At 27.0% G+C, this 19,640-nt stretch overlaps 2 protein-coding genes across 2 annotated transcripts in view; one reads left to right on the top strand and one right to left on the bottom strand.

Moving 5' to 3' along the window:
* Positions 1-5,339, top strand: part of LOC148228200 (octopamine receptor beta-1R-like) — an 83,554-nt gene extending 78,215 nt beyond the window's left edge. Inside the window, exon 3 of the mRNA XM_088199263.1 lies at positions 4,915-5,339. Coding sequence (XP_088055389.1) covers positions 4,915-5,269 — 355 coding nt within the window. The 3' untranslated portion in view covers positions 5,270-5,339. The remainder of the gene's footprint in view (positions 1-4,914) is intronic.
* LOC148228199 (putative sodium/potassium/calcium exchanger CG1090) overlaps positions 1-17,702 on the bottom strand; it is a 252,929-nt gene extending 235,227 nt beyond the window's left edge. The window contains exon 1 of the mRNA XM_088200353.1: positions 17,385-17,702. The gene's annotated coding sequence lies outside the window, so the exon portion shown is untranslated. The remainder of the gene's footprint in view (positions 1-17,384) is intronic.
* Positions 17,703-19,640: the final 1,938 nt, after the last annotated feature.

The raw sequence follows: 19,640 nt of genomic DNA, 5'->3' as shown, positions 1-19,640 counted from the left end.
AAGGTTCTTTCCGCAAATAAATGAAAAACAACATTCTTTGTCTTGAGTATGACAATACCATTGAATTACTTAGCCGCGCGTTTCAATAAGTACAATTATATTGTTTAATGGTGACAAACGATTTTATAATTTTAAATAATCTGATTATTATTTTTGACTAAAACTTCCGAAAGGTTTCGTATACGTCTATTATTTACAATTTCTAAAGTCTGATGGATATTTTTAGTGTTCTTATATTTTATTTTTATTTTAAATACATTAAATAAATATATAAATTTAAATACATTCAGAATTATAATTATATAATCACTAATTGCAATAATATATATCGAAAAACGCAAAGTTCATGTGGGATTCGAACCCAAGACTTTCGAGTATTAGTCACTGACTATACCACTAATATATTGTGCTGGTATTTATAAAACACGTTTGTTTAAATGCTGCAAGCTTATTGCGTTATCTATTATATATTATATATGTAGTCATAATTTATTTTGTGGACTTTTATTATATTGCCTGCTAATTTAAAGGGATTATTTGGTATTTATATATTAAGTATTAGCGCACTAATTTTTATACAATTAGCATTCCAATCTCTTTTTATACATAATAATTCGTGTATACAAATTTTGCTTTAATAATATATAAGGTTTATTAATAATATTTCGTGCATACAAATTTTGTTAAAAAACAAGTATTACTTTCTAATAAACATACATGAAATATTATTAAAAAAAAGTCCTTAAACTTTGTTCTTGACAATATACAAAAAATAATGACAGGTGACATTTTAATTTAAAATTTGTTAAAAAATGTATTACTTTCTTATAAACATGCATGAAATGTAATCAAAAACAAGACCTTAAACCTTAATCTTGATAATACACAAAAAATACTTATGGGTAGAATTTTAATCTTAATTAAAATTGATTATTATTTAGATACAATATTAAAAAAAAAATGAAAGCAAAATATTCAAGAAAGGGAAACATATTTATTTTAAGAAAAATAACACAGCCTTTAGCTATTTATAGTTTATAATTCTTAATAAGCATAAGGTAAATGTATATTCTACTACTATTGTTTTTTTTGTGCTTATGTAGGCGTAGAAGGGTTCTATAAATCTTTTCATTTTTATTTGCTTTTCCTTTACAAATTTGTAGTTCAGAATCTTAATAAACATATTTATTACCTATTTATTATTACATTTAAACAATGTATTAAAGATATACTCCGTTTTAGTAGTTTATCGATATTTGTCTTTACAAACCATGTCAACAACTTATTTACAAATTGCTTGATTTATTTACACACTTTACCTCATTTCTTTCATTATAAATCAATAAATCAATAGTGTTTTGTCTGAAAACAATCGTATATTCTACCTTTACATAATTTTACATTATAGTTAAAAGTTATAATGAACAATTTCTAACTTCTTTACTCTATGCAGGTAAACACATTTATTCAATTTACAGTTTATAAACAGCTGTACAATTTTATGTTATATTTCATACATATGTGTGGTTTTTGGATCGATCATGCTACAATGTTCAGATCATATTAAGACTTTATAGGTGACAGTTTTATTACACCGTTAACTTGGAGGGCATTCCAACGACCATTTTTGATATTATGTAATGCAAATACCAACTCGTTTTAACAAACAGCTATCAATAAAAGAGAGAAATTAGTGCTAAGTAATTGTGTAATAATTGAAAGATTTTACTGGTTCTACGGGATACATCAGTCCAGAAGCGTTAATCACTTGTAAGTATACGGAAGAAGCACCTTTTTGTGCATAAAGGATAAGTATTGTCATCTACCCATTTATTAACGACCTCGAAACTGGCCACCTTGCAGTTGGAACCGAAAAGCAATGCAATTGAAATACCAACATCCTGTCTTAAATCAAGCGTATAAAAGATGTGACACTTTGTCACATTGGGGATAAGCTGACAGTAGATTAGCTTAGACAACAGACAGCAGATGAGACGAACTCAGAAAGACGGCAGACGGGCAGAGATAGACGAAGGAAGACGGCAGTCGAGGGGAAACTAGGGTAAACCCGCATTGAAAGACAATAGCGAATCACACAGAGAAGCAACAAAACACAAAATACAGCGGATATTTGTCTGATTTGAACAAACTTGTAACTGACCATCAGATGTAAATTTATAGACTCTTATCTTGGTGAATGGAAAAAAAACAAAATTCCCCCAACCTTCTTGTCATATCGTATAGGAACCAATAACGATTAATATGGCGTCAATAAAAATACTCATATCTTGCATTATTATAATTTAAAAAAAAAACATAAAAACATCTTAAATATTTAATGGGTTGCATAATAAAATATATAAAGGCTGAAAAGGTCTTCAACCTATTATAAGCTTATGTTGAATTTGCGAAATTCGTCTAACTGTTCGTTCAGGGGTGCGGCTTAATACGGTTTTTTTAAGCGTTGATTTTTTACCTACTACTTCCCTTTTGTTCTACACCAATTATTATAAAGAATATGATTCAGATAACATTGTTTTTTTGTTAAAAATATTTCGTTTACTTGATGCACTATAGGGTTAATAGTGTAATTGTTTCGAAAACAATATTATACAATTTTTCTTGGTTGGCAATCTTATATTTTGTGTCGCTTAATTGTAATTATATAAATGCGTAAATTGATAATTTTGACTTATTATAGACGCCATATTTTTATTTAAAATTGTTATGATTTTTTTGTATGAAAAATTTAATAATTCATTTAATATTTATAACATTTTACTGACAGCTGTCATATACGAATACTTTTATAACATAGAATGGCTATTATTGAACCTGAAAATTACATTATCATTTTATCGTTATGACGGCAGTCGTAAAATTCGACAATACACCATAAAAACCCCTTTGCGTGACTCTAACCCATCTACATCATCTTGCCTTGGATATTTTGGCAAATTTTATTTATTAATGGTAATTCATGTCTATAATAAACGAGTATTCTTTGATTATGTTTTTTAACACCATTTTCGTCTAGCTTCAAGGTTCCGAGTGATCGAAAATATAAATGTTGAATATAGTTTTGACACGTGAAATTGCTAGCAAAGCTATCTTATAAGAAATTTAATGTATTTTAATTTTTGAACTTTATGTTGCTACAAAAATAAAGTCAGACATTTCAATAATATTGTGTTTAACAAAAATATGAGTTGAATACTTTCGTTTATAACCCGAGGCTTTTGATCCATGCCTTCAAACGGCTATTCGCAGCTCTATTTAGTTAATTAATTGAATATTCCATTTACGAGAGTATTTCAAGCAAACGTCTCTTGTACACTAACACTCGGTATAAAAGGTACGAAAATAGCTTTTGGTAGTTAGTAGAAATAATATAATGGTGAGTCGTCAAAGCTAATACTACGGAGGAAACTTTTAAAACATGACATGGGAATGAATCGATACAGTGTTCAACTAAGCTTCAACAACGTGTACTTTTTCCATCTTTTCAACAAAATGGAACTGTCCTTCGGAGAGATGTAATTAAGATAAGACAGTATCAACATGTTCGCTGGAAACTTTTGACAGAATCTGTGAAACGTGATTTATCGTTATTAATTTTTTAGGCTTTTACGCTATATTTTATTTTAAATATATGATTTATAACTGACACAATAAAAAAAAAGTAGAACTAGTCTTTATTGATTATACGAGTTCGTATGCTATAATCTATATAAAAAAAATTGAGTGTGTCTATATAATTACAATATAATGACAATATTGTATAGCAAGATTTTTGCAGCAAATGTAATTTGATATTATATTATAAATTATAGCTTAAAAGAAACTTATTTAAAAAATAGATTATACTATAAAGTAGATAATAAAAGATCATCTATAATTAAAAACGATTTAATAAAAATTTAAAATATTAAAGGGCTAATTTTATAATAAAAAAATAGTCGATTATAAAATTGATTATTGACGTCGAACTAGAACAGCTGATGCGAAGAGAGAAGCAGTGGCAGAAGTTGGGTCAATCTCCTCTTGGTTGATGTTTATACAAATTTAGAGAGTCCAAGTTGGAGAGCTCTTAAAGTTATTTTGTTTCTAACATAGATAGTAATGCCGGGAGACCATCAATACTAATCGAGCCTAGAAGCACGGCCGCAGTCGTCGATAGTGACGGTTTAGGTTAAGAACGGAGGTGGAGCACTTTCTATGCAAAACCTACAAGATAGAAGTTACTGGTTGCTAATGGGACGGTGGGTCACGAATGCACGTGATTTAAATTTAAATTATTAATATTTTTTAATCTGCAAAATTTTTATTTTTTAATCTGCAAAGAAGCTTATTTTTGCCTTAAAGGTTTTAAACTCCGTCTTTGTATATCACATGTCAAAATTGGTTGTGTGTGTATGATTTTATATTTTTTATAATATAAACACTAAGATTCTTACGCCTGTAAATGTAGCTAAAAGCTTTTCGACCGTTTGAGACCTGCTGATCTAATCCCTCGTAAATTAAATTGAAAGAGTGGTTTAATTGATAAACCCGACAATACTAAATACTTTAGTGAATATATTATTATAATAATAACATTTTGAAAGGAAACATATGTAGAAAAAACATTTCTTGAAATTAAAAGAATAATGCACATAAACAATATTCTGTATTTAATTATTATTAAAATATAAAAAATATTTTTTCAGATTTTTTTTATTCATTACTAACATTATATTTTGTAACTAGCTGTTAAATTTACAATCTATAACAAATATGTCATAATAAATAAAAAATATGTTTTCTATTATATAGTACATTTTACCGACAAAAAAATCAATAAAAAAAACAATATCAGATTTGGAATAAATTTGTTAAAAAAAATTTAAACTAATTTTATTATTTTTATTTCAGGTACGTCATCACCACATTGTGTGGCAGCCCTTGCTATTGTCCCTCAATGGTTGTCACAGTGGTTTTCTGGGTGGGCTACTTCAACTCAGCTCTCAATCCGCTCATATACGCTTACTTCAACAGGGAGTTCAGGGTAGCATTTAAAAAGACTCTAGAGTCTTGCTGCAACGCAATCTTGAGAAGTGAATCGGGAAACAACTTCTTCAGAGGCAGAAGCTTCGGCCGGAGAGAGTTCAACGTGCACTCCAACGCAAGCTCAGAGATACACATGAACAATTGTCTGAAAATATCTCCGAAGATAGAACAACCGTGTTTTCCCAGGGAACAGCCCATTTTGGGGGAGAGTGTGACCTAAGGTTCTCCTCTACGAGCACAACGTTCTCCGATTAAGTTGCTATAAATCAAATTACACTGATCAACAATAAGGGTCTTAAGTCGTCAACATTTAATTCAGACTTAATAAGTGTCTTAGAAGTTTAGGTACGTTTACACCTGGCAATCTATTGAGGTATGTCTAGTATTCTATCACAGTTCATACTTACTTACAAACAAAAAACAGCGATTAAGTTTCAGGCATAACACTCACACAATAAAAATAAGCGTCTAAGTGTAAACGTAGCTTTTAATTTAATCGAAACTGTGTCAAATAAAAACCGAGTATGAATGTAAAAATAATAAATTACAGGTATTTTGGTCTCTATAAAAAATATATTCTACTCGACCAAAACCCTTCGTTCCTATGTATACTATACTAAATCAAAATTTCTTCTAAATTAATTTAACTCTAATCAAAATTTCATTTCACCGTCCGACTTCTGACTGAAGAATCGAATCGATGCAAAACGCCTGTAATTTTGAATGTGTGAATAAAGAAATGTAAACAATATGTAAATATCAACAATCATATTGTCAATTAAATAAAATTATCCATGTGATTTGATATTAAAGTATATGTATTTAAATATATGTGTTATATTAATAATGTATTGCGTATATATATACATATAAACATTCCGAATTAATTTATGTTTGATGCATAAACAGGGACGTATTATATATTACAGATTTATAATTGAACGTTGAGAGAAACGAGCTATCAGAAATTACATTATAAAATGACAGAATGTTCATTAAGTTTATTTATAAAATATTAAATTATTATTTACTAACAACATTGCGTCAACAATATGTTTTTTATATTATTCTTATGATATCACATTTCTAGAAAAAAACTTTCCCAGAAGAAACTAGAAAGAAATTTTCCCAGAAGAAACATGTCACATTCTGAGAAGCCTTATTTGTAAATCCTATAAATATACAAAAAAATATTTATTTAATATATTTTTTAAATATCTTAAATGATAATATTTTATTTTATAAATATATTAAAATAACTGAATTGTGTTATTTTATCGTATTTATTGTTTGACTACAAAGCAAATAGATTTAGGTTTATAAATGCAATCACCAGACAAATTACTTCAACACTAGCTTCAATTTATATATTTTAAATTGATTTTTATAAAAATATTTTAAGTAAAGCTACATTATTATATTAATAAATTAGCGTCCAGCAAATATTTTAAAAATAATTTCATATTAACTAATTATTTTCCTTGTGCAAGAACTTTACACACACAGTTTATAATTCACAAAGTAAAACTTTAACAAGTTAATTTATAAATCAAAAGATTACAGTAATAAATAGTTAATGAACAGTTTGAGGATGGATTCTTCAACGTTCCTCCTGCGACCATACCCAGTTGAAATAGACAATGAGACTTACTTTGCTTCAAAGCAAATTTTAACTAGCTCACTTAACAATTCTAAAGTAAAGCAAAATCTTAAATTATTCAACGTAATTAAGGTGCAATATGCATTGAAAATAATAAGCTTATAGAGCATAAAAGTTATTTTTATGATTTAGTATCAGTAATACTGAAGAAGCAATCTCATTTTTTGCGGTGTTGTTCACGTATTTAAGATTTTTAAATAATTATTGACATATACAAAACTGTAAATTTTTACTTGTTATATTAAATTTACAATTTCAAAAAAAGAATTATTACAAAAATAAAAGTTTCATTTTGAAAAATACTGGGAGTTCTCATATACTAACAAAAAGGCACTTTTTACAAATTTGTTGCAAAAACAAAAATTTAAAATATACTTAAAAAAAATAAAATGCGAAGAAAGCAAAAGCAAAAAACACAACTTTGAAGATTCTATTGTTGAGACTGCAAAGTAAGACTGCATAAAATTTATCCCATTAAAAAATTTTCTTATCTCTTTTTTATTTTATTAGCGGCTGCTCTAGATTGTGATTGAACTCCAATAAAATTTATTTAACCATTTTGTTGCCGGAATGCAATTGCTACTTTGTCAAGAATTTTAGGATACGCTATCATGATTAAAAATATATTTTGTTGAGCTACATAAAGAAAATGTAACTTTTTGAAGAGAATATCTTATGTCTTAAAAAAGTAGTTCAGATAAATGGCAGTCCTGCGATATAACAGGAGTATTTAGTCCAGCAACCTAAATACATAAATTTATACACTTCCTTAACACATTCTGATAATATTCTCAGCGACGCCTTTTTTTGATATTGTTGTAAAATGCCCATATTTTTAAATATAATGTTATTCCATTCTCAATTTCTCCTTTCAGTGCCTCTCTAAAAATCGTTTTCAAGTATGTATATGTTAAAAATAAGTAGAGACATTGTTGTACTCTAGTCAACCTTTACAGTTGCCTTCTAGTGCCAACATAAATTTCTATTAATGTGTATTCTGGTAAATTCCATTTTTAAGTCATTGAATACAAAAAATTACAGTTTTTTAAAATAAGCGATAAAGAACATTATTTAAATTAATAATAAAGCAACATATTCTAATGTTGATTTATTAATAATTGTGATTAGCACAATTCCAAACTATAATAGAGGTAAAACGTTCTGATGAACTTCTTTTCAACTCCCTAATATTTATAGAAGCAACGTTGCACGCCAGTGAAACCAATATTTTTAAATAAAATTCTTTCATTCTATAAGAGTGAGTACATTGGAGTAAGGAATCAAATATTCTATTCCTCTTTAGCTAAGTTTCATTTTGAATATACCTAACCATCATTTTTCAACCAAAAACATTTTTTTTTTATCATATTTGTTATTTGTTTGACTTTGATTCTTAAGATCAGATCCAGAAATATTAGATACGATTTACAGTGCGATTTAAGTTTACGTAAATTTTCAAAATTGATATTTAAAACTATAAAAATCCGTTTAAAAAAAATTAATGGCAATAAAATCACTATTTATAACTTTATTGACAAGTTCCTAAACTGTATTACAAAATGCTCAGTTTATTTCGTTTCACTCATATTTATTAGTCTAATTTTCGATATAATTGGCAATACTTTGTTTACGCCTTTGTCAAATTATTCACCATTAAAAATAAATAAATAATGAACATTCCGTCTCGTGAAGCGTTCGCGTCAAGAAATTAATTTCGCCCTCCGGCCGAGCGTAATTGAGTTCTCTTTCGGGCAAGAACAAGAACAACAACAAAACAGTTGATAAATCACTATTGTTTTTTGGCCTACTCTACGTAAAATCTCTATGTACGGATATAGCGGCATAAATAACGCAGCTGCCGTCAAAATATTGATGTACGTTTGTATGTTTTGATTATATATTATGTATTTACGTACGACTCTGAGGAAATCGCACATCAACGGAACGATGGTACAGAATTTATTTTTCAAAGCAAAACACTTCGTAGGAGAATTTGCAATATATATATCGCAATAGGTTGTTTATATTCCCGAAAAAGGGTCACACTGATTGTAGTACGATTTATTCGTACACCTATCGCTCGATTTTTTATTTAAAATAATTTTTATCAGGATTGTATCAGGTTAAATTATTTTTTTATATTCTAAAATTTAATATATATTGAATGTAACTTACATATATATTAAAACTGAAGCTTTCTGTTTCATAGCGGCACAAACTGAAGTATTAAAAAAATCACATTCCCTCTTATATTTGTAATACAAAAAAATATATGGAACAAGATTATGGTGATATTTTATTTGTTCGATGTTATAAAATTTGTAAAGAAAATATAAATATAAGTAGTATTGTATATTACACGAAACAACAAGAAAAAATACGTAATACAGTAAAATCCTGTTCCTGAAAATTTCAAATTATGAATTGTTAAATGTGCGCAATAGTAACGAGTTTTTTTCATCATATCGTATGTATATCTAAATTTAGACAAAGTTTGATCTACAACAAAGTTTGGAAGAAAAATTAAATGGATTAAGCACTGACATTAAAAGACAAAAAATGGTAAATTTGTTTTGTTTTTAATTTTTTTGTTATTTTTTTCAATTAAAAATAAGGCAAAAAACAAAGTTTGTAAGCAAAATTAATAATAATGCCAAATTTTTTTAAATAAATATAAATAAAGTCAATTTTAAAATTCACTTCATCACATTAAATGTGATTTAACTGTATAAAAAAATTAAAGATGAAAAGAAAAACATATATTCGTTATAATAATCCCGTTGAAAATATATAATATTACTAATTATTATTGTGGATTAAAATTCTTGACCCCTGATATTTAAAAAATATGATATTTAAATATTAGAGATTCAAATCTGTAAAAAGTTGTGTATCTGACTTAAATCTCAAAAAAATAGTTTTAGTTGACTTAATATTTTGACTGTTGAATATTTTTAAATACACTTAATTTAAAAAATTATAATTCAATGAGTAAAATACTAGGATTTAATTTATTTATGTAGTTAAAAAACATTTTTCAGACAACAAAAGTAAACTGTAATTGTTAAAAATATGGTTCATTAATATTGAATCAAATTTTGGATATATTTTTTTATAACAATCGATCCCATTATTGTATGACACATGAGATACGTTAGATATTTTTTTAAATATTAAATAGCCCATAAATCGTACGATAGGTGTACAATATTTTATCACTACATATTGAATAGTATTAGATTCAAAAATTATAATAAATAACTACACACTTCCGACAGTAGTTCGTATTACGTATACAACTTAAAATTGTGTTTGGTAATGGACCAACTGACGATACAATAAAATAAAATATGGATAAAAAATATATACATATATAGAGACATGAAAAACTATATTATATCAACGCAAAAATGATATTTTTTATTAAATTATTTTATTAAAATATGTATATATATTTATAAAACAAATCCATATCATATTTTTAATGTGTAGACGTCGGTACGAGTAGCAGACTTACGTTATATCATTATGTATGTAAAAAATATAATATTTATTAAATAATAATAATAAAAACTACACGGTGTTTAAACAATCAATTCTATTGTCGTTTAAATGTTATTGAAAACATTATAAATGTGTATTTATTGATAAAATGTGAGATGTATACAATATTATATTATATATATTATTTAATGTGAAGCAGATATAAATATATATAATATTATACATAATATACTATTTATTGTATATTTATTTATATATGTAAAAACGAAAATGTTATTATGTCGATATTCGTTATTGAATGATGAGTCAAATAAAAGCTTAAAAATCCGATGGTGTTTTATTTATTATATAAAAAATAACTTAATATTTATTTTATAAAAAATATAATTTTTGGGTCTTACTTTAAGTGTGTTTGTTTTTTATAAGCTTTGGTTTTATTATATTTTATGTATTTATATGAAAGCTTAAACTTACACAGAGATTTAGATCTCCAAGGCATAACTTATAAAATGCTAATGGAACATTATATATAAAGGAGACAGAGGGAAGCATAGCAATGATCGGAAACAAGATCGTTTAAATATAAAAAGCAAAGCAAAACAAATTTCTTCATGAAAACCCTAAAACATGTAGTATTACATGTCAATAGGTTTCGTTAAAAAAAGTTTTATTAAAGTACAAAACGTTCAAAATATAAATTAAAACTTAATTTTACTTTTATTAAAAAAAAAGTTGTTACCATGCTTAAAAAAATATTAAAAAAGAAGTAAAAAATGCTCTGTAATAGATATTATTAATTTAAATATACAACCAAAAATAAATTTTGAGGGCAATGTACCAAGGAACACTAATATTTTCTCTCCGACACAATTTATTTTATTAAATTTTGATATAATCGATCGATAGATAACTAATAGTTATATACGTATAACTCTTTCTTAAAATTCAGATAGAGCAAATCTACTTAGTATTTATATAATACAGATTTCAATAAAGTCGAAATTTAGATAAATAATCTTTGGTAAATTAACTCAAATATTACACTTGTTCCTAGTCTAAATTAAAATAAATATATTACAAAATTTAGCTTTCATTTTATAAAAATAAATAATTGCATTATAATTATATAAAAAAAATATACATTTTAAGATTTATTTTAAAAATAAAACTCGATACTATTTATTGTATTTTTGTGTAAAGTAAGAATATTATTATAGCAAGGTAAAATATAAAAATCGACTATAACAAATTGTGCGTGTTTGTAAAAGAATAGCGCATGATTTACATAACTAGGTTATAGTATTTTTTTAACAAAAAAAACCTTAATTTATTTTATGTTGTAATGGATATAAGTGCTTTCTATAGCAACTAATAGCTATATTTATATTATAAGAAAAATAACTTTTTTTACCACAGTTTTGAAAATATCTAATATTAATTGACTAACTGCCAAATTTAATAAGTAAAGAAGCTAGGCTGTGAATTATTATTTTAATTTTACTTATTGACCAAAGATAAAGCCAAGATTTACAGGTTTTATTTAACTTTTAAAAGTTTAAAAATTCACTTCAGACAAAGAAAACCATTATATAATATTTCATTTTCTCTCTTCCTTAAGATTGCCTAAAATTATTGATTAAGATTAAAAGTGCAAAAAAAATGTGTTACTTTCATTTTAATGCGGCTTCGAGATGTTTATTTTTAAGTACATTTTCATGTTTGTTTTTAACCAAGATTAACAAAACGAGGTATATAAAACAAAATATTTTTGGTATCGTAGCTATCAGAGAAAAATGTCAAATCAATAAAACATTTTATTGATTTCTCTGATAAATATATTTATTGCTAGTAATATTAAAACAAATATAATAAAAAATATTATTATTTATTTTAACAGTAATGTATCTAAATTTTAGCTTCATGGATCATGAGAAAATATGAATTATGAATGATTTTGTACAAAAAAAATTTTAATTGCACTTTTAATCTTTATACATTTACCTAATTACTTTCTAGTTCTAATTCCTTTTATTGAATCAAGAAACACCGAAATAATTTTTTTATACAATCTATTTATTTTGACTATAAGTATGGCTGTTCTCGTCAAACGCTTCTTTCTTAATTTTATCATATAGCTACTCACTAACTTTTTATGTTTTAGCTAAATTTTTGTTCAATGAAGTTAAAAACAATGTAGTTATAATATCTGTTTAAAAAAAATCTGTCCAAGATGATGCCTCAACATCGGAGATCGAAACGTCGGAGAGATATAATAATAGAATATTCAATATGCAAACAGTTCCTTCTCTCAAACCACACAAATATATTCTCACTTTAATGTATTGAGATGCTTCAATGCTTTATTAGATTGATAATGTAAGAGTGCAATTTAATTTCAAATTATACAAAATGACTAAACGTTTTGTATATGTCGCAGAATCTAGAAAAGTTACTATATGTATACATATGTATTTCTCATCTTGCGAAATGAGTAAAATTTGACAAAACTCAATGAATAAGAAAACCAGAATATGAATCTATCTCTACAAAAAAACTATACCACGAAGGGTTAGAAAACAATTCCCGTGAAAGGCGGAAATTGTATCAGTCCATCCAACATCCGCCACCCTAATTCAATATCCTCTCGTATAAAAAAGCAGTACATTTCCAAAGTAGAAATTCGGCTCTAACATAAATTATTGTGATATACATATATATAATTTAACCTAGTAGCATTGCATTGTTGTGGCTGGCGGCCATATTACTATGTACGATATGTTAATGCCGGAGCGAAGGAGCAGACGGAGGATTGTTTGTTTTTAGCGTTGGCAACACCGACCTATTGTGGGCTTCTCGAATGTGCATTGTTTCTCACAGCCATGCTGCAATTGTAGGCCATCGGTGTGTTAAGTAAAGCTCCGCCTTTTTTATCGCCCGACTTGCGCTTCCGCTCATGCGACATATTTCAACAAAAACTCATGCGCAATGTTTTACGGATGATAAAAGAAAACGGCGGACATTTTTAGACTCTACGGAGACACGTGAAAAATCTACCTTAGCAACGCATTAGGTCAAGTCAAGTAAGATCTGTTACGTTGATGATTGCCTCATTAATGTATAGAGCCCTTTATCATGATTATTGCGACCAATGAACCTTATCGATGCTGCAGAACTAAAATTCGTTTGTCGTCAGACGATGACGTCTTTCTTTGCCGTTATCTTTCAAGCATATACTTTTTTAATCTCAAATTATATAACTATAAAACAATATATTAAATTTAACCGATTGTTTAAGCAAAAATTTAAAAACATAAAGTTTCTTTATTTTGCATATAGTTTTTACAGCAAATAGTCTAATTTTATTATATAAAGTACTTAACCTAACTTATTAGGTGATTTTATATTAAAAATTATATAAAAAATATTTAGTAAACAATTATGACTTGTAATTTAATATGTGTATATAAGTGTAGAGACGTATTCTCACTACATAAAAAGGGTGACCCGTGACAGTCTATAAAATATTATCCAATATTTTATAGACTGTTATACCTCAGTAATATCCATTCGCTTACAAATATCATATATGTATATATGAAATAATAGATGACATATATCATATATATATATGTATATATGAAATAATAGTAGCAAGATCAAAATAAACACTGACAGAAACGTTTAATGCTTAATATTATTTAGGATTTTATGTATCAAGTTATTGAAAGTTACATTTTTTTTATTATTTTTAAGACCTCTAGCATTACCTAAAAACGCATTGCACCATTGCATTGCATTTTAAACTGCTTTTGTGTATTCCTAAATTTATAACATTATGTAAATGTGTACCTGAATTTATATTTTTCTTACATATTTATTATTAAACTTATTTTGGGTTATGCAAGGTTAGGCTATGTACTCTTGCCTAACTCAGCCTAACTTAAATTTAATGTAAGCCTTTTTTTAGTAAAAATGTTTTATTTATATTTATATAATTATATAAACACCAGAATTCTCAATTAAAACCTGCAAGTAAATATTTAGGTAGTAATGCACCTGCAATGTGATTATTAAAATAATGAGTTAGGCTTTGTTAGGCTACGATAAGCGTACCCTAACCTAGTCTAACTCAAAATATTTTTATTAATAGTTATGTGAAAAAAGAAAAAAGTTGAATGGGTTATGTGCGAAAACATTTTTAGATTTTTCGTGTTATGTGCAAAAAATGTAAAATATTAATGCTATCTAATTTATTTATCCGTGTATTTAGTGTTACACTTTTTTTTATGAATTAAACTTAACAAAACTTAATTCACTTATATGGGGTATTTTTTACTTTTACATACTTGAAAATTATTAATAATTTTTTTTTATTTTTTTTCATTATATAAAATTAACTCTATGATTTTTTAATTTAAAAATTATATTACTTTTCAAATAAGCTGAATAATTTTGCTTCAGTATTTTATAGAACGCGAATTTAAGTTTTTTTTACCAAATTCAGGATTATTTAATATTATGTGAATTTTATACCAGAGCCTTTTTGATAGCGCGGTATTTTTTGCGTGCTTTTATGGAGTGATCTAAAAAATTACATATGTATCAAGCTCAACTTCTTAACTTTTTTTAAAGATATCGGTAAAGTCAACCGAGATTGATAAAACCCATCATGAATTATTATTAATATTATTATTTCAAGTTAGATAATGAAAATAACGGGTTCAAAGGAGCAACGGTTGATCGCGCTCCGCTTACCTTGAATGAAGTGATTAAAACTTAAACTCAAACAAATATTTTTATTTCTGTTTCATAAACTGAGTGCTTTTTCTAAAAAGATAGCATTAGTGCCTAAAATGAGCTGGTTAAAAAATCCAGTGCTGCATAAAGAATAGTTTAGCAAGCATAAGACGTGTTGGAACTCCTAGCAGTCGTGGTCACAAAATCTCACGCGTACTGTGTCAGGTATTCAGTGCTGATAACGAAGCGAAAGCAAAATGGACGGTTGTACCAAGAGGTACCAAGATGATATTTAAGGCTAGTGACAAATAACTGCTCAAAAAGCCAACATACAAGAAATAATAACCTGCTGGACTTGCACTGGTTAAACATAATCTCAGAAATATAACTTACAATGTTCCAGGGAGTCAAGAACTAGAAGATTTTCGCTGAATAGATAAAGATGGAGAACACTGTTGAAGGAGGCAAAGATCAATGTGAGGGATCGAACCAGAACTAGTTAATTAAATAAATGAAATAAAAAATAATACTTTTGTTGGATACATCTTTATAGATATATTAAGACCTATCACATAAAGAGAATGAATATTAATCTCTTAATGAAAAAACGTAGCTGAATAAGAAATGGAGATATTAAAAGACTGTAAGTAAAATCTAAAATATACAGTTTTCATGGTGACTAATATAGAAATGCCATAAAGGTATTACGAAGAGCAATAATATAGGCTAACTAATTTTATGTAACATTTTTATATACAGTTTTACATATTATAAAAATAAAGTTAATGAAGAGTAAAATTCTTTTATACTTATAATAGAGCTTAATAGATTGTAAGTAATGTTTTAAGCTCGTATGTGTTTTACATACAATTTAACTCACACGTCCTGCCATGACATGACACTAAAGCCGTGTCATGACATAGCAGACGACCCAGACAGTTCCCACGAGTCAAAAGAGACCCTTCGCGAAAGAATATTGAAGCGTTTTTACGTGCGACCGCTTTTACGGGCTCGTTCTCGTAAAACCCTTTTGATTTAATTGGGCAAATTCATACAGGTGAGGGTCCTACGTGACCGTCCCTATTTTTATTTATCCCGCAGGGAATGCTCAACTTGTACCCTTCTCGGCAGAAAGGATCGGCATTTTTTCAATAATGCTGCCGATGAAACCGTCCCATTACTGCTAAATTTAAAGTAGTCCCATAAAAGGGATAATAATACTTTTATAGCATTTTCATTATTAATAATTGACTTAATATTCTATTACAGTTTGAACTTAGTATAATTATATAGGTAGACAATAAAATATAATATAATGTTATATAAAGAAGGCTTAGTGATATAAAAAGGGTACTTTGAACACTTTTATCGTTGTAAGATGTATACTACAATTTTTAGTTTATTTTTTGTAACACGTGTATTTTTCCCTACACTATTTATAAAATTGTACAACTTTCATTAGTTTTTTAAATAGATTTTTTATTATAGAAGGGTAAAAAGATATGTCCTCGTTCCAACTAAGTTTTATAAAAGATTTTATTGTGCGTTGGCACTTGGTACTTCTGTCTTACATTAGTTTATAATTAATTCAAGCTCTTTATTTAAAGTTTTTAATTTTATAAACTAAAAACATAAGTATTGTGTAAACGGATCTCTTGGTGCAAAGGTATTATATTAGGTTAACAATATTTACTTGGCGCACCATACCAATTTATTTTCATAATATTTAAGATTATAATAAGATTCGTATTCATTATTTGCATCAAAACTTTCAAGTGGTTAGATATCATTCCTACTACTAATACTGTCACAGTAATAATAACACGGTATCGTCATTCGTAATAATATGTATAATTTCTAAAAGTAAATCAATATATGTATTTATAAATAATTAAATAGAGACTAATATTATTATTTGAGTTGCGGCTAAAAATGTCGATAGTTGTCAATCGCTGATTTGAATAGTGCGAGCGAGATAGCGAGCTTTGCTTGCATCTCGCTCTTTTTATCCGTCATACTAAATTTACAGACACACAATATTAAGTAATAATTATGCACAATTAGAGCATATAATCGCGTTTCATCCCATATCATAAAAATATAGATATCCTTTGAAGGAAAAAAACAGTTTAAAAGCAATAATTGTCAATTATTGCGTTATGCGGCCTTAACACAGCTCGCTCCGGCCATGTTCCGATGAAAAATTTTACAATAAACTCGTAAATGTAAGATTATTGAGTTATTTGCATGAATGAAAATTGAATATTACTAAAATGTGTCTACCGGAACTTTTTTTGCCATTAATAAATTGAAAATGGCAAAATTAGCTCCAACCCAAAGCCAATAAATGCATTTCAAGTTTTGAGTGCAACGCTTGGAATACGATGTCGAGTTACTAGCACAAAGAGCTACACAGAAAATTGAAAGACATTACCTTGTCAACAGCATGATGCCTAGAATTGTAAATATCCTCGCGGGTCTCGCGCTTTCGGCGACAATCAGCGTCCCACCCCCGCGAGGCCCGCGGGGGAAGGGGACGGTTGCACGTCGCGTCTGTTGCACGCAGTGGAAAAATACTGGTGCAACGGTGCCTTGCATAGTAACAATATAAACACTAATTTGAATTATACACTGCTTAATTGTAACACATACACTGAATTACACTATCACTTTATAATTAAAAACATCGAAACGGATATTATTATAAAAAAAAATGAACGAGAACACTTATTCGAGAAAAATGTAACAACAATTTACGTCCGCGGTCGCATAGCTACTGGTGTTTTTTTTTTAATATTTCTAGATGCATCCAGACAATTCAAGGTTATGCTTCATTAAAAATAGCAAATGTCATTCACCTCGGATTACAAAACAATTTGTCTATTTTTAAAATATTTATCTCTAATTCGAATTATTTTAATGCAAGTTGTTTGTTTATTTTTAAAATATCTATCTCTCGTTCGATTTATTTTAATGCGAGAGTGACACAAATGTCACCTTTAATAATGTTGACCTTCTAAAAATAAAAAATTATAAATTAATAAAGCATGGATTATCATGATTTTTTTTGATAATATAAGCGAGTGTATAAAATATTAAATATAATAGCAAATAGCAGTGTGTTTGAAATGTTTATTTTTTTTTATTTTTAAGTAATATATTTTTTTACGAATATTAAGAGTTTCGCGTGGATAGTAGTTTATACTTTATAGTTTAATTTTATGAGTAAGTTTATTCTGCATATGATATTTAAAGTCTTAAGTTTATATGTAAACTTTAACATGAGCGATTTTATTATATCAAAGTTTTACTTAACTCGTCTAATACTTTGCTAATAATTTGCATATGCGTATAATATTACCTACCTGAAAAATAAAAAGAACAATAAATTATATTTTTAAAACATCGCAAAAATAATGTGTATATATTGTAATTTTTATTCTCATTTAAAAATAAATTAGTTAGACTTTTATTTTGGCAATAAAATTAACTATTCTTATTTGTACAAAAAAAATGATGTACTATATATTGTATAAATGTGTAAAAGAAAAGTGATAATAATATTTTACTTTCTAAGCTTTTTAATTCACATTTTCTTATACTTATCGTTCTCACACAAAAATAAATATTGCTAAAAAAACTCTTATTAACACTAATCGAAAATTACAGATAATCATTAACAAGCAGAAAGTAATTTACATATAACCTAATCCTATAACAAGCGTGACATGCAAATTCAATTTATATTAAGGGATTAAATATAACCGTAATTTTGACCACATGATTAAATACAATTAAAACGATTTATATAGTGTCGAACAAATCTATACTCTATATTTGCATTTCTATATAAACTAGCATTACATAACAATACAATATTGACACAATCAATGTGAACTTTGAAAACTTTATAGCAATACAAATAGCAAGGCGTTTATAGAATAGTATTTTTAGGATAAACCGTAGTAGTTAAAATGAATAAATATGTTTATTTAACCAGATGAAATATTATATTAATTTTAATAGATACTTCATATTATCATCAATATATGAAAATTACTATCATAATATTAAATTGGTAATAGAATGTTTTAAAGTAATTATAAATTGCGCTTTCAGTGCCAGCAGCTTCATATAATATACATTGTCTATTATTTGCTTCAACGTAAATTAATTTTACTGAAGTTGCAATATTCAACGGTCTTTTATTTTGCGGAGACAGTATCTCGTATATCAGACGGTACAGAACAAAAACATAGACACGTTTAAAAAAAATAGGTTATGAGGAAGAAAATAAACGGGTTTTTAAGAAAAGTTTAGCTGCTTCTAAAATTAACAATTTATTCTAAAAAATAGAATAATGAGAAAATTCTATTTTTATCTTAAATGCTGTCTTCATGTCTAAGAAAAAATCAACTTTATTCAAGAATTGCAATGGCTAACTAAATCAATGTATATTATATATTATAGATAAAGATAATGCACTATTTTTTTTATCATATATATACACCTTCTATATAAAAGCTATTCGTGTGTAAAAAGCTATTCATACGCAAAAAGGTAAAAAATATTAGTGTTTCATTGGCGAAAAGCTCAGAAAATACGGGCTAAAAAATTGTAAGCATAAAATCAAATAGTATGTGTATTTTAACGATGATTCTACACTTCAAATATAATGTTTTAAAGCCAG

Source organism: Plectrocnemia conspersa, unplaced genomic scaffold, assembly GCF_051122295.1.
Source record: "Plectrocnemia conspersa isolate PC_06_02 unplaced genomic scaffold, ASM5112229v1 ptg000012l, whole genome shotgun sequence".
NCBI lineage: Eukaryota > Metazoa > Arthropoda > Insecta > Trichoptera > Polycentropodidae > Plectrocnemia > Plectrocnemia conspersa.
The sequence above is the reverse complement of the archived record's forward strand: the minus strand, read 5'-3'. Positions and strand labels throughout refer to the sequence as shown.